Raw genomic sequence first — 16,618 nt, forward strand, 5'->3', positions numbered from 1 at the left:
GATCCGCCCGTCTCGGCCTCCCAAAGTGCTGGGATTACAGGCTTGAGCCACCGCGCCCGGCCGGGATTTCTTAAATAGACTTGATTTATTTTATTTTATTTTTGAGACGGAGTCTCGCTCTGACGCCCAGGCTGGAGTGCGGTGGCGCGATCTTGGCTCACTGCAAGCTCCGCCTCCCGGGTTCCCGCCATTCTCCTGCCTCAGCCTCCCGAGTAGCTGGGACAACAGGGGCCCACCACCACGCCTGGCTAATTTTTTTGTGTTTTTAGTAGAGATGGGGTTTTACCATGTTAGCCAGGATGGTCTTGATCTCCTGACCTCGTGATCCACCTGCCTCGGCCTCCCAAAGTGCTGGGATTACAGGCGTCAGCCACCGCGCCCGGCCCAATTTGACTCTTTTGAATTGAATTCAGCTGAAGTTTTTCTTTTTTTCTTTTCTTTTTTTTGGAGATGGAGTCTCACTCTGTCACCCAGTGTGGAGTGCAGTGGCACAATCTCAGCCCATTGCAACCTCCGCGTCCCGGTTCAAGCAATTCTCCTGACTCAGCCTCCCAAGTAGCTGGGACTATAGACATCATGCCTGGCTAATTTTTGTATCTTTAGTAGAGACAAAGGGGTTTCACCATGTTGGCCAGGCTGATCTTGAATTCCTGACCTCAAGTGAACCACCCACCTTGGCCTCCCAAAGTGCTGGGATTACAGGCGTGAGCCACCGTGTCTGGCCAGATGTTTTTCTTTTAACACTTCTACATGGAAGTGTGAGGATTCAATGAGTAAGTTGAGCACATGGTACATGTTCAGTGAATATTTTCTGATTGTGTTCAGTGTTATCATTATTGGAATGGTGTGAGGGATGTGTAAGTCTTCAGAGACCAGGGAAACAACTGAAATCTCTATGAGTCATCTCTGTCATTGTTTATCCCCATTCCTTTTCTTTTCATTCATTTTGCATTTCTCATTTTCTGTGTTATTCCCTTGCATTCCTAAAAACCTTCCCGTTACCTGCTTGCTTCCTGTATTCTGTGTAGTTTCCTACACGTTCACCATTCTGCAGTCTTCTTCCCCTTCATGCAGCAGACCCTGTGTCAAAGTATGCAGAGTTTGTGCAGACACACAGACCCTCTGGGGAGTATATGTTTGAATTTGATGAAGACGAGCAGTTCTTTGTGCACCTGGACAAGAAGGAGATGGTCTGGCATCTGTCAGAGTTTATTCACGCTGTGAGGGGCAGAAAATGAAGGGACCAGGGATGGAAAGGGAAGGGGGACAGAACACTAAGCTGGCAGTCCTAACCCCACTGTGTTTGCTCTACTCCAGGTGTCAAACTTTCTCAGTCAGAAGTTGACATAGGAATTCACCAGCTTCAGGTCTCCTTTGAAGCTCCCAGCCTAGCTTTCTTTTGAATCTCTGCTCTTCAACCACAATGACTTATGTACCCCAAGACCCCTCCACCTCCTGGCTGCCTGTGATCTTCCTGCACCTAGCACTCAGCAAAGGGTCTGATATTTAGATAGCACTCAATCAATATGAAGAATTTAAAGTATAGTGACAAGGTGGTGCCCACACTGGATGGTCTATATGCTGTGGTCTCATCAGGGACCTTTCTCTGCACCACATTTTTCCTGAGAAATCCCAGAGTTCAATAAATACCTGTGTATGTCAGAGCTAGACACATCTGATGCCTTTCTGTGACTGCTTATATTCTCTGTTCCCTAGGAATGCAAATCCTGGACCTGTAATTGTAGGATACAGGTGCATTATGGGTGCAGATACCTCAGTTTTGCATCTGCAAGAGTGAGTCTGGAGACTGTTCACTCCACTCTGGGTACTGCTGACACCTACAGCATGTTTCCAGGGGACAAAAATGGAAGGGGACGACTCTGATTGGATAGTGAGAGGAACACGGGTAGCTCTGGGAAACTGACTAGGGATAGGTGCCCAGGGGCACACAAGGCCCAGAAGCTGCTTGTGAGAAGTCAGGGAGAAGGAAGCCAACAACTGGATGTATCAGAGAGCCACTGAGTGCTCATTATGTGTATCAGGAGTTAAGAATCCATCCTCTACATGAAAAGAAAAGCTTAGACCAAACATGTCTTCTACCTTGATTTACAGTAACTTAATATGAAATGCAAAACACATAACAATTTTGGACTCTTAAAAAAAAGATCAGTGTTTGAAAGAGTGCTGCACATATTGCTTTGCACTTTCAACAATGGGGAGGCGTTTCTCTCTGTATGAATTATTAGCTCAGGAGGTCTAGGCTGGTGAATGAATGCAGACTTACAGGATAAATGTCTACTGGATACATTCAAAAGGCCAAGCAACATTTGGTTAAGGGGTATTTGTGACGGCATGCAGAGAAAATGTTGAAAGTGTGTTAGATTGTATTTATCATTTTAAATTCTGATGCTCATTTAATTTCTTAACAGTAATGCTAATACATGCTCTTAGTAAGTTATATGTCGAATCAGTGCTATGTCAATATGGGTCCTACAACACAGATTTGCAGTCTGCTTACCACTGAATAGCTAAGAATAGTGACTTCAGACCTGAATGGATGAAGACACCAAACACGATGATGGGGCAGCTCACTGAAATACAGTAAATCCAGGAGAGGTCCATGTCCAACGGGCCACCTTATACAATAGCTTGGATATCCCCATTTTCATGGTTGTCTTCTTTCCTGCGTGTAAACCACAATGAACTTCTTTATTAACTCTCACTGTTTGCCAAAACTCTCAAGAAAAAAAGTGATGAGACATGACTTGGTATATATTCTTAACAGAAAACAATCATGTTGGGTTTTGATTATTGATGGCACTAAGGAGAAAGGAACTTGGCTGGAGGCCCCATGAGAGAAACCATGCATTGAATCCAGGAACAGAATGATAGAAACTGGCTTCAGGGCAACTGCTCAGCAGCAGCATCCTCTTGGGAGGCTGGGGGGTCTGTCCTTCAAGCAGATACTGGGACTAAAGAAACAGAAAATGCTTGTTCCAAGGCACATTAGTCTTTTAGGCAAGGTCAGGAGCCCAGTGAAGGTAAAAAACAAAGTTATCCCAGGTTGCTGGCCCCCTTCCTTTAAGTCCCAGGAGACAAAAATAATGGTGAGAGGCTGAATCTCAGGCTGATAAAGAATAGAGTTGATCTGAGCTTCCTTTAGCAATGGAGCCAGGCAATGCTCTTTCCCCACTCATCCCAGGGCTGAGGTTGAAACAGGGGTTCAGGCCTCAGACTCTTTTCCTAGAGGAGCCTCAGTGTCACAATGCACAGAAAGGACTTATGTCCTCCTGTAACTCCCCCAGTAAGGAAATCAAAGCAGGAATATTGCCTGTTTATGCAGATCCTTGTTGAACTGAAATGACAGGAGGAAAGAGAATGTATTCAGCTATTGAAACCACCTCAGACAATTAGAGAAATGTTTCCGTCACACTTCCATTGCCCATCACTCAATGGACACTCTGCAGGAGCCGGAGTAACTGGGACTGCATGCATCTGGCTGCATTAAGATGCTAGGCTGGGATTCCTCTCTCCTTAGAAGCTGTCCTTGTTCCCTGACTATGTGATTTCAGTAAGCTCTCTGGCAGTGCTTTTTTGTCTCAGCCCCTCATCATGGAAGAAGGGTGAGCAAGTCAGGAGGAAGGCAGGTATCGGTCACCTCACAGGATTTCTCACCTTTCTTGCTCCTCCTGTGCATGAAGATGCCCACTCCACAGATGATGAGCCCCAGCACGAAGCCCGCGGCTCCTGTCAGCATCTTGCTCTGAGTAGAATCAGACTGTGTCTCTGGGAAGAACAGGCTCAGGTTGAGTGTCACCTCCAGCAGCTGTGCCCCTGCTCATGTCCTGTCTGAGATCCTGGAGCCTGATGCAGAATATCGGCACGAGGACAGTGCAGGGGACACACCTTGCATAACAGGAAATTAAGAAACAGTCACTCTCTCAGTTCTGGAACAGAGAGTGTGACCTCAACAACAGACAAATGCAGATTCAATTAGCTGCCTTTCAAAATAACTAGAATAAGCTAAAAGGCTGAAGGAAGACAATAGTTCCCATGTGTAAGGTCAGTTCAGGAAGGTGTCTGCGTCCCTAGATTCTTGGACAAGGAGAGGAACTATGAATCCTTAGGACCTCCTAGGCTGGGACAGGCAAGTCTCCATTGCCCCCAGATTAAAACTACACTCAGGGTCTTGTATAGAAGAAAAATGGGGTCGGACATGGCCCCAGGGTATAGACGCAGAAGACAAGACGAGTGAACCCCAGAGCCAGAGAGTCCCCTGCTCTTCAGAGGTGGAGTCTAGAGGGTCATCAGACCCTCACTCCACTCCACGGTGACAGGACTGTCCAGGCTGGGGTGCTCCACTTGGCAGGTGTAGATGTCTCCCTGCTGGGGGGTCATTTCCAGCAACACCAGGATCTGGAAGGTCCAGTCTCCATTACGGATGAGGCTGGTGGACACGACCCCAGCTGTTTCTTCCTGTCCATTCAGGAACCATCGGACTTGAATGCTGCCTGGGTGGAAATCTGTCATGTGGCAGACAAGCAGGTTGTGGTGCTGCAGGGGCCCCTTCTTGGAGGGGGAGACGTTCAGCCTCGGATGGACTAGGAGTGGAGAAGTGGAAAAGTGGAATAGCATTTGAGATTATTATTTCTTAGACATGCTCATTATGGAACTGATTTCTAGATGTTGAAAATAGGAATGATGGTCGGGCACAGTGGCTCATGCCTGTAATCCCAGCACTTTGGGAGGCTGAGGCAAGTGGATCACCTGAGGCCGGGAGTTCGAGACCAGCCTAACCAACATGGAGAAACCCTGTCTCTACTAAAAATACAAAGTTAGCTGGGCATGGTGGTGCATGCCTGTAATCCCAGCTACTCAGGAGGCTGAGGCAGGACAATCGCTTGAACCCGGGAGGCGGAGGTTGCGGTGAGCTGAGATCGTACCATTGCACTCCAGCCTGGACAACAAGAGTGAAACTGTGTCTCAAAAAAAAAAAAAAAAAAAAAGGAATGATGTGATTAGGCCAGTGGATACGGGGAGTACTGAGAAATAGAAATAGTATTGAGAAGAATAGGAGGCACATAAACTTACCAGTTTGTAGCACATTTAAAAGAAATCTTGTCTATCAGCCACTGATTAACAGCCTTTGGACAAAGAATATTTAATCAGCAGTGACACTACCTTATCTTTTGAGTGCTCTATCCTGATGTAAAAGATGAAAAATTTGCTCAAATAATTTCTTGAAATTAATATATATATAAAAACAACATTCTCACGGTCTATTAATCCAATAACTATATTTCATAAATATACCAAGAAAATAAAGTGAGCTTGACATGACTTATTCTGCAAGTAAGCTATGGATTTTCGGGCCTTGCCTACACTCAAAATCCTCCTATTTACATAATATCCTGAGCCCCTACATGCTTAAATGGTAGAAATCCCATCCTTTTCCCTAAGTTCCTCCTCTACACTGTGTTGTCACATCCATTGAGGTTCTCACAGATAACCAGGTGCTGGCTGTGCCTTGGCACCTCTCTGTTTTGCCCCCTCTTTTTCTGCTGCTTACAGATCAATTTCCATACTACCACCTGCAGCTTTTCCTTTGGACCTCAGCTGCCAGTACCCTTTTCCTCCACAGAAGGCAGAAAAGGGCCAACTGCCCCTAGAGAACAGCCCAATTACAGGAATGTTCCAAATCAGAGCTTCTAGGTCCTTATTTACTCTGTTCTTGAGAATACAGATACCCTGATGTGGGCCTGTGCCAGGTAAATCAACAGTCTTGAACTAACCCACAACACTTACTCCCTATGGTATTTTTGCCTTGTGTCCAGGATTATCCACATTCACAGCCTCTTCTCTCAATGTGATTTTATTTCAGAAGCACTTGGCTCTCGCTCTACTTCAACCACCTCCATAAACTCAACATCCATTAGACTGGTCAACCCATGTCTGAATCCCAACTGTGGATTAAGTGGAACTTCTTCCCCATAGGTGTCCTGGGAAGCATGAAAATCATATGGGTGTCTGTTTTAAGGTCCCAGAACATTCCATGAGAAGCACTTTGCTCCATCTTCTTTGTCAGGAGCTGGTCAGCCTGGAGCACATCAGAGACCTCCAGGGGGCGCTGGAGCTAAGGCTTGATACCCATTGGCCTCATTTCTGACCCAGTTCAGATATATTTCACCAAGGCAAGGATTCCTGTTTGTTCTAGTTGCCTTTGCTCAATTACTTCTAGATTTGGGTGGGCATCCACACTGGAATGGCCAGGACTTCTGTCCTCCTCCTTCCTCCGTCTCCCCTACCCCTTTGTTTTTCTCTATTCTAATTCGTGCCCTTATTGTGATTTTCCTGGACAATAGTAGTAGTTTCTTACCTCATCTCTCTGCCTCTGGTTCCTGCTCTCTCCAACTGACTTCACAGTCTTCCGAAAACAGATTTCCAGCCTTGTCATTTTCATTTGAAGGTTTCTGAAGATTTAAAAAAATATTCAGTGTTCTGACACTTATCTGGCTACTGGGAATCACTTGGGAGCTGATTAAAAACATAGATCTCCAGACCTCCCCACCCAGGGAATCTGAATCTCTAGGCAGTGAGTCGGGGGGAATCTTTGCTTCACAGAGGATCTCAAGGAGAGTCTTCTGAGCAGCGAGGTTGGGGAACTGCTGGCCTAGAGTGTAGCAGGATGAGCCACAGACAAAACCTTTCAGACACCGAGATGTAGAAGGAAGGGCTTTATTCAGCTGGGAGCATCGGCAAGCTACTGCCTTAAAATCCGAGCTCCCAGAGTGCACAGTTTCTGTCCCTTTTAAGGGCTCACAACACTAAAGATTTCACATGAAAGCATCATGATTGATTTGAGCAAGCAAGGGGTACGTGACAGGGGTTGCATGCACTGGTGGTCAGAGAGAAACAAAACAGGGCCGGGAGGGAGTTTCACCACGTTCTTTTATACAATGCCTGGAATCTATGAATAATATCGGTCTCTAAGTTATGAATTGATTTTTAACTACTGGGTTTAGGCCAGGCAGGCCCAGGCCTTGTTTTGGACCTGGCACCGGGCTGCCTGTCTTTGGTTTTACTTCCTTGTTTTTTTTTCTTAAAACAGGTACTGAGTATAAAACAATATGAGAGGGTCTCTCTCTCTCCTCAATATGAGAGGGTCTCTGTCCTCAAGAGGAGAAACCCATACTCCTTAGACTGGCATCAGGGGGTCTCTGCAATCTGGCAGCTGATTACCATGAAAGAAAATGCTGCCACGTTGCTGATTTGGGCCTCTATGAAGTCTTAGTGACAGTTTTTGCAAATTGTATTACTTTTATTTGGACACCTCTCTCAACCAATTACCTCAGCAACTTTCCTAAACCCATGTCACTCCTCATCCTTACTCAATGTGTCCATCTTCTCCCTCTTATTGGATGACATTCCTTCCACTTTCCCAGGAACAGAGGGATCAATGGTGTGACCTCCTGAGCCTCCTCCTCCTCCCCCTTCATTCTTTCCTCTCTCTCTAGGACAAAGGTCCTTGTTTAGTGCAAGGCTCACTAGTGCTTTTTGGTTTCCTTCACAGGATTTCTCTCTTGGCCAAATTAATACAGGGATGGGTTATTAAAAGATTATTTTTAGGCAGCTAGAAAGGGTAAAAGTTCTTGGTGGAATTTGCCTTTAATAAAAAGCAGCCCAAAACCATTTTTTTCTCTAACAGAAAGCAGCCTGAAAACTCAGACATAGATATGCAAACTAGGAGCTTTTATATGTAAATGCAAGCAGCTGTAACTGGAAGCCAGGTAATTCAATATGGCGTTCTCACCCTCTTTTCCTTCTATGTTTACAGGTGTCATGGCAGCCTCCAAGTTAAAGCACGTGTGCAGGAGCTGCCACCAGGTGGAGGCTGTATTTGTATAATGAAAGACTAGGGTGGGAGGGCCAGTCTTTTTGCAGGTTATGTAAATGACACACCTGGTCAAACCAATCCCTTGAGCCCTATGTAAATCAATCACTGCCTCCTCAAGCCCTGTACAAAACCAGTTGTGTTCCACTACAAACAGGAGACCCTCTCTTGGACAACCTACTTTCTCAGCATTAGGAGGCTTTTTCTCTCACTCTTCTTTTCTATTAAACTTTCCACTCCTAAACCCACTCCTTGTGTGTGTCCGTGTTGTGAATTCGTTTTTCGGCTATGGCAAAGAACCAGGGTATATACCCCAGACAATGGAGCTGTTTCATTTTGGGAGCTCATCCGGGATCTCAATCAGAATGGAAGATAGAAACATCGGAACGGTGAGCATAGAGCAAACCTCAAATCTGTTCTTTAATTTCAAGGCTCTCTTCATACCAGTTTTCTTTCATGGATAACTTCACCATCGCATGAGGCTGGGAAAAGTCTTGGGGCAACTGAAAATTTCTGGCCAGGGTACACCCTAGTGTTACTCAAAGGCTTCTGGACTGAACCCAGCCTCCGACAGCCTGTCCAGGCATTGGTAATGGATCTCCAGCTGTTGCAAAATTTTCCTTTCTTTTCTATCTGTGCTCACTATGTCTCCTGTCCTCTCTGTGTGTGCAATTTGCGGAAAGTTTTACAGTTCAGGGAAACAGTCATGTTAGGGAAGATCAGCAAATGCCACCGGCAGTAACTCTTACTCTATCCTGTCTCTGGTGAGTATTTCTAAGCCAACACCACCACCTAGAGGAAATAGAAATCCTCTTCATCAGGCACCCTGTGGGTGTTTTATCGTTAACACTGCAGCTTCCAAATTCTTTCTTTCCATACCACTAGAAAAGCCTCTTTTGTGAACGGGAAAGCTCTGTCTTCAACAATTAGGAGTAAAATGTCCTCTGCAGTGAAATTTAGTTCTGATACTGTCCCATCGGCAGGAAAAACTGCCATTAAGTTCCCATGTTCATTTCTGTCTCCAGTTAGGACAGTACTTAATTAGCAAGGGGATTTTAGGTTCAGAAGTTAACCAGAGCCATTTTGCTAAGGGTAAATGTTTTAGCAATGTCCGTAATGGTAGGCAATCTAGCACATTGCCTCCATTAAAGGAGCCTACCCAAAGACGACATAGTCTCTCTGGAGATCCATTTTTCGGGGAGCCAGGCAGATTTCACACAAATTTAAGATGTCAAAGGGGATCACATAAGGTGGTTAAGCTAAGGTTGTGTGGGTAAAGCATGATTAATCCTATCACTTAGATTATCCAGTTCCATGGCTTGGAGGACCATGCATACAACCATGGGTGGCACATTTAATGCGTTGCCAGGACCCAGGAACCAAGGAGAGAATACAGTAGGGAGGACACTTCCACTGTCTTCCCCTCTATCCTGGGTCACAATGAAAGAATGGGGACTGAAATGACACTTTTATCCTCACTTCTTTTTCTAGATGGGTGACAGACTAGCTTCAGCTTGCAACCATCTGGAGTGCACTCTGAAACACTGGAACTCCTTTAACCTCAGGACTTTGAATAGAAAAGTGATTCATTTTCTTTTGCACAAGGGCATGGCATTTTTACGAAACCTTTGCAAGTGTTGTGAGATCAGCCCAGCTTTTTAAATAGGCATATCAGTTAGGCCTATAGAAAAGAATCCCCCAGAATTAGAAAGGCAGTTTCCAAGGGAACTATCTGAGAATTCCCCTTATTTGGGGTCACCAATGTGGGGGAAATAAAGATAAATCAGACTGTTGCTGTGTCTATGTAGAAAAAGGAAGACATAAGAAACTCCATTTTGATCTGTACTAAAAAAATTCTTCTGCTTTGAGATGCTGTTAATCTGTAACTCTAGCCCCAACCCTGTGCTCGCAGAAACATGTGCTGTATTGACTCAAGGTTTAATGGATTTAGGGCTGTGCAGGATGTGTTTTGTTAAAAATGTGTTTGCAGGCAGTATGCTTGGTAAAAGTCATCTCCCTTCTCCAGTCTTGAGCACCCAGGGACACAATGCACTGTGGAAGGCCGCAGGGACTTCTGCCCAAGAAAGCCTGGGTATTGTGCAAGGGTTCCCCCCACTGAGACAGCCTGAGATATGGCCTCGTGGGAAGGGAAAGACCTGACCGTCTCCCAGCCCAACACCCGTAAAGGGTCTGTGCTGAGGAGGATTAGTGAAAGAGGAAGGCCCTCTTTGCAGTTGAGATAAGAGGAAGGCATCTGTCTCCTCCTCAATCCCTGGGAATGCAATGTCTCAGTGTAAAACCCCATCGTATATTCTACTTACTGACAAAGGAGAAAACTGCCTTATGGCTGGAGGTGAGACATGCTGGCAGCAATACTGCTCTTTACAGCATTGAGATGTTTGTGTAAAGTCAAACATCTGGCCTACGTGCACATCCAGGCACAGCACCTTTCCTTAAACTTATTTATGACACAGAGTCCTTTGCTTAGATGTTTTCCTGCTGACCCTCTCCCCACCATTACCCTATAGTCCTGCCACATCCCCCTTCCTGAGATGGTAGAGATAGTGATCAATAAATACTGAGGGAACTCAGAGACAAGTGCTGGCGTGGGTCCTCCGTATGCTGAGCGCTGGTCTCCTGGGCCCACTGTTCTTTCTCTGTACTTTGTCTCTGTGTCTTATTTCTTTTCTCAGTCTCTTGTCCCACCTGACCAGAAATACCCACAGGTATGGAGGGGCTGGTCCCCTTCAACCTCAAGCTCCCTTTTCATTACAGGACCTTAGGCAAACAAAGGAAGACTTATGCCAATTTTCTGACAACCCCAATAGGTATATAGAAGCTTTCCAGAATTTAACTCAGGTGTTTCACCTCACATGGAAGGATGTTATGCTGCTCCTAAACCAAACTCTAACCACAGTTGAAAAGCAGGCAGATTTGCAGGCAGCAGATACTTTTGGAGATGAGCAATATGTCTCCTATAATACACCAAAAGGGAAGAAAAGAGATAGGGAAAGTGAAAAAATAGCAGAAACACCATTCCCAATAGGAAGGGAAGCAATTCCTCTTGACAACCCCAGCTGGGACCCCAATAGCTCTGCAAATGAATAGAAATGGAAGTGCTTTTAAATATGCATATTAGAGGGCCTGTGAAGAACTAAGGCCTGACCTCTTAATTCCTCTCAACTGTCTATGATAGACCAAAAGCCAGGTGGGAATCCTGCAGCTTTTATGGAAAGGCTGAGAGAGGCACCAATAGAGCACACTTCCTTAGCCCCTGATTCAGTCAAGGGATGGCTCATTCTAAAGGACAAGTTTATTACACAGGCAGCTCTTGATATTAGAAGGAAACTGTAGAAGCAAGCTAGAGGACCGGATAGCACCTTGGAAAACCTCCTGAGGGTGGTCACTTATAATAGGGACCAGGAGGAGGCCCCCAAAAAGAGAAAGGTCAGGAGAAAGACAGAGGCTCTAGTAGCAGCTTTGCAGGCTTGCAAAGTCCAGGATCCCTGAGGTGCATCCGCTAGTTGCTATCAGTGTGGGAAGCCAGGGCATTTTAAAAAGGAGTGCCCAAACAGCAAGAGGAAGCCACCTCAACCTTGTCCAGCCTGTGGTGGAGACCACGGGAGATCAAACTGCCCCCAGAGACAGAGGTCACTGGGGTCAGAACCCGTCTCACAGATGGCCCAGCAGGACTCATGGGTCCTGGGGCTCAAACCCCAGCTCCAGTGGCTCAAACTGCCATTGCAGCACAGGAGCCGCCAGGTGATTCTGGAAATTGAAGGAAGGAAAGTAGACCTCCTTCTAAACAGTACAGCCAGCCTCTCTCTCTTTTCTCCTCTTTAATCCAGGCCGCTCTTCTTCCCATAGCATGATTGTAGGGGTCTCAGGAAAACTCTATTTCAATATTTTTCTCAGCCTCCTAATTGCATTTAGGAGGACCTATTGTTTACACATGCTTCCAAGCCATTGTCACTACGGCTCTACCAGTCAAAAAAACCTCCAAATTAACCTTAGGAAATAATTTAGCTGTTTACGCCCCCATAATGTAGCAGGATTACTGTCCTCTAGGGGAGCCTTTAGCTAACAAACAGCAGGTAAAGCAAGAATACATAAGGCCGGATAAGTAGTAGTCACTCTAAATAATGTCTCTCCCAGACACAAGCACTCAATTAACTGAACTAACAGCTCTTGCAAGAGCACTTAAATTAAGCAAGGGAAAGATAGCTACTGCGTTCTCCGTGTTCATGCTGCTATTTAAAAGGAAAGACATTCTCTTACCACTAAAGGATCTCCTATAAAATATCACCAGGAAATTGGCAGGTTATTATCCTCAGTTTTCCTTTCATGAAAAATAGCAGTAATGCATTATAGGGAACATCAAAAGGGAACCGATGAAGCAGCCAAGGGAAATAGGTTCGCTGACCAGGGAGCTAAACCGGGGCAAGGAAACCTCAAGGCATTAACACGCTTCAAGCCCTTTTAATCTCAGAAGCCTCCATACGAGAATTGAAACCTCAGTATTCCCCTGCAGAAATAAAACAAGCCATTTCTCAAGGGTATCCCAGCCCTGAGGATGACAAACTCCGTTTACCAGCCTCCAGTCAATGGAAAGTCCTTAAAATCCGTCACCAAGCTTTTCATGTAAGAAAGGATAAAACGTATCAATGAGCTCAGAGATTGTTTCCAGGCAGAAAACCTCTAAGTTTAAAAATGTAACCTCTCTAGCTCACTTCCAACAGGAATTGGCACAACTAGCAAAAGGCCAGCCCCAGGAAACTGGACCACCTTTACTTAGCCAGAAAATTTGGTATTAGTGAAAACTCATCTCTCTCTCTCTCCCCTTCCCTAAGCCAAGCGGGAAGGGCCCTACACAGGTCTTCTTTCAACCCCCTCAGCAGGAAAAGTTACAGGTATCAACTTCTGAATTTATCACACTCAAGTCAAAGCCGGAAAAGCTGAGGGAGCAACCTTTGACGGCCCAGAGGAACATCCTGAATATCATTGTGGAGAAATAGAAGATCTTAAGCTGAAAATCATGAAAGGCAAGTAAATGAGCGAGGGCTACTCATTCGTACCTCACCAGGCACTGTTTATCATTTCTACCTTTCCTCTCAGAATTCACTGTCCAGTATTAGAACTTATTTTTAATGCATATTTGCAGAGAGATTTTAATTATACATGGAACTGCATTTGTTACTTTGTAAATCCCCAAAGGGAAATATTATATCTTGGCAAGTAAACTTTTAAACGGAAATTATTTACTACACCACTTTTGTGGGAATTATTACAGTCATGCTCTTATTTGCAATAGAACTATATACTGTGGCACTCACAATGTGGAATTCTGGTTGTAAAATTCTAATTGCTGTAATATTTGGCCTAATTATCATCTTTATGACAGAATTAATAATTGCAGGAAGGATTTGGTCAAGTTTGTTTTGCTTACAGCAGGAGTAATAGTTACAGACAAGAAGTAAGCATGGAAGTTTTACTAAGCTTGATAGGACTTTTTATTGAAGATTGGTAATATGGTGCACTCTAAGCTATGGAAAGAAGGTTAGAAAGAAAGATTTTATATAAGAAACGATCTTGTATAGTAAATTCTTGTCCTAAAAGGAAATGACTGGTTGTTTAAAGGAACTGGTTGTTTAAAGGAAGGGTGTTTAGGGTAAGTCAGAAAGTTGAGTATGCTGTAAGAGGGTCTGTGAAAGTCATGAAAGAATTTAATAATTAAGGAATTTAATAATTAAAGGAAAGGAATTGCCAAGATTAGTACCAAAGTTATTTTAGCCACCCAATAACATATTTCTCCCAATCATATCATAAGTTATAAAGAATGGCCTAAACTTAAAATTATGCCCTAGTAGCAAGTCAAGGGGGAAATATATGTTTTTTGCAAACGAAATGTCACTTTTATGTTAACCTTTCTGATGATGTACAGCGACATCTAGTGGAGATAAGCCAATATTACAATCTATTGGTGTAACTAACAGGTATCAAAACTCTACTGTCATAGTTATGGTCTGTAGGACCCCTACTAATAGTGGTAATCTTAATACTCATATGGTAACCCTATATTTTAAACCTTCTTGTAAAATTTATCTCTTTTTGCCTAGAAGCAATCAAACTTCAAATGGTGCTGCAAACAAAGCCACACACGGACATGTCATTCTTCCAAGAAGCCTTAGATCAACCTCAGGAGAAGCCCCAACTGCAGCCCCCCAACACGACGCCCCTTTTCAGCAGGAGGCAGCCAGAAAGAATCGTCATCTAATACACCCTAACAGCAGTTATGGTTACGTCTCCTGAGGGAGGAAATAATACAGGAGTTATTAAGAAATTATTTTTAGGCAGCTAGAAAGGGTAAAAGTTCTCAATGGAATTTTCCTTTAATAAAAAGCAGCCCCAAACCATTTCTTCTCTAACAGAAAGCAGCCTGAAAACTCAGGCATAGATATGCAAACTTGAAGCTTTTACATGTAAATGCTGGCAGCTGTACCTGAAAGTCAGGTACATCCAATATAGCGGTTCCCACTCACTTTTCCTTGTCACCACGTTTACGGGTGTCATGGCAGCCTCCAGGTAAAACCACATGTACAGGTATCATGTCCACCACCAGTTGGAGGCCGCATTTGAATAATAAAAGACTAGGGTGGGAGAGTCAGTCTTTTCGTGGGCTATGTACGTGACACAACTGGTCAAACCAATCCCCTGAGCCCTTTTGTAAATCAATCACTGCTTCCTCAAGCCTCTGTACAAAACTGATTGCATTCTACCACAAACCGCAGACCCTCTTTTGGGCAACCCACTTTCTCAGCATGAGGAAGGATTTTCTCTCTTCTTTTCTATTAAACTTTACACTCCCAAACCCACTCCTCATATGTGTCTGTGTCGTGAATTTTCTCGGCCATGACAAAAAACCAGGGTATATACCCCAGACAATGGAGCCGTTTCAAAATCACAATGTCCCGTTCCCAGGATCCAGTCTTATGCTCCTCCCACTGGGTCCCCTCTCTCTGGGTGGTCTCATGTAGCCCAGGCCCCTCCCCGGCCACAAACTCTTCTCTCTACCTGCCCATCAGACCATCCATCTGCCCCTCAAGCATCTCAAACCCAGGGGTCTCCCTGCAGGTTTCTTCTCTGCGTAGCCTGCTGTGCTATCTCCACCTCCATCTCCACACCACACCCCTGCACGCTGTCCTGTGACCTTTCCCCTCACCCCACATGCAGTCAGCTGCCAGGCCTGATGAAGTTCCGCGAGTCTCTCTCCCTCCATCCTCCTCACTCCATGCTCAGCCCAGTCTCCGTGCTCACCCTCCTGACAAACTCCGGTTGGGCTCCCCCCATCAATTCCCAGCCCAAAGTCCCCTTCCCTCCTGGTACTAAGGTCCCTTAGGCCGGCCCGGCTGCCACTACTCCCTGGGCCCGGCCCCCATGGCTGCCCCAGGAGCCCTGGTCCACAGCCCTCACCTCGGCACTGCCAGATGAGTGGCTCCATCAGCTCGTACTTGTGTCTGCACACCTTGTCCACCTCGGCTCGCTTCCGTTCCGTAAAGTCCTTCTGGCTGTTCAAGTACTCGCCCGTGGGCCGCCCCAGCTCCATCACTGCTAGGAACTCCCCCACTGCGCTGTCAAAATGCACGTATTCCTCCCGGTTGTAGACGAGCCCGTCCACAAAGCGCTGAGTCCCATTGAATGCGTAGCATTTCTGCCGTTCCTGGTACACGGAATTCTCTGTGAAGAGGGTGGAGAGACGGGGGTGGTGCCACCCCCAACAACAACCCCTCCTCAATATTAGCTATTTCCTCAAATCTTCCCACTCAGGGCTGGATTTAAAATACGATTTTCCTACTACCGAGTTCTGTGGTCCCAGGCAGGTCACAGACCCTCTCCAGGCCTCAGTTTTCTCACCATGCAGCGAGAGGATTTGCTGAAAAGAATGAGACTCACTGCTCAGGGTGGCTGAGCGATCAATAGGGAAGGGCGCGCACTGAAGGGAAAGCACCCCCTTTTGCTGGCGGCTGGGGGAGGAGGGGGAAATATTTCATGTGAAGTCTCAGGGAGGAGCAGAATCTCATCAAGGGGAGGGTCCCTCAGGCAGAGAAACAGAAGGCTTGGGAGAAGCCGGGGACCTGGAGGCAGGAGCTGCTCCCCCTACCCAACTTCCTGCCTGACATTTCCATCCTGAGGTCAGTCCCGGCTCAAATGCCACCTCCTCCAGGAAGCCCTCCCTTCCTTCTTTCCCTTTCTACAGCTAGGTGCTCTCTTTTCTCTCTGCCAGTTTCTTGAGAATACCTCAACTTGCTCTTGCTGTTCTGCATGCTGGAAATGTAGAAATGCATTTCCATGCATTTCCTTTCCTTTTCTTCCTTCCTTCCTTCCTTCCTCTCTCTATCTTTCTCCTTCTCTCATTCTCTCTTTCTTTCTTTCTTCTTTCTTCGGAGCATCTCTTCCTTCCTTCCTTCCTTCCTTCCTTCCTTCCTTCCTTCCTTCCTTCCTTCCTCCCTCCCTCCCTCCCTCCCTCCCTCTTCCTTCCTTCCTTCCTTCCCTTCCTCCCTCCCTCCCTCTCTCTTTCCTTCCTTCTCTCTTTCTCTCTTTCTTTCTCTCTCTCTCTTTCTTTCGACGGAGTTTCACTCTGTTGCCCAGGCTGGAGCCCAGTGACGCAATCTCGGCTCACTGCAACCTCTGCCTCCCGTGTTCAAGCAGTTTTCCTGCTTCAGCCTCCTG

At 45.8% G+C, this 16,618-nt stretch overlaps 1 protein-coding gene across 4 annotated transcripts in view; it reads right to left on the reverse strand.

The window, feature by feature from the left end:
- LOC108540290 (HLA class II histocompatibility antigen, DP beta 1 chain-like) overlaps window positions 1–16,618 on the reverse strand; it is a 32,385-nt gene that overhangs the window by 6,491 nt on the left and 9,276 nt on the right. For 3 of the 4 annotated variants that reach the window (XR_001888633.1, XR_001888634.1, XR_001888632.1), the window contains exons 1-5: window positions 6,377–6,467; window positions 5,092–5,144; window positions 3,676–4,601; window positions 2,519–2,683; window positions 1,003–1,080 (exon numbers count right to left, since the gene is read on the reverse strand). Coding sequence is in view for 1 of the 4 variants with exons in the window: in XM_017889276.1 (XP_017744765.1) it covers window positions 4,297–4,601; window positions 15,362–15,625 (569 nt within the window). In the remaining 3 variants the exon portion in view is untranslated. Of the gene's footprint in view, window positions 1–1,002; window positions 1,081–2,518; window positions 2,684–3,675; window positions 4,602–5,091; window positions 5,145–6,376; window positions 6,468–15,361; window positions 15,626–16,618 lie in introns of those variants that run through there. The other variant, XM_017889276.1, reaches the window with a different exon arrangement.

Source organism: Rhinopithecus bieti, unplaced genomic scaffold (assembly GCF_001698545.2).
Source record: "Rhinopithecus bieti isolate Rb0 unplaced genomic scaffold, ASM169854v2 scaffold_19200, whole genome shotgun sequence".
NCBI classification, from domain to species: domain Eukaryota; kingdom Metazoa; phylum Chordata; class Mammalia; order Primates; family Cercopithecidae; genus Rhinopithecus; species Rhinopithecus bieti.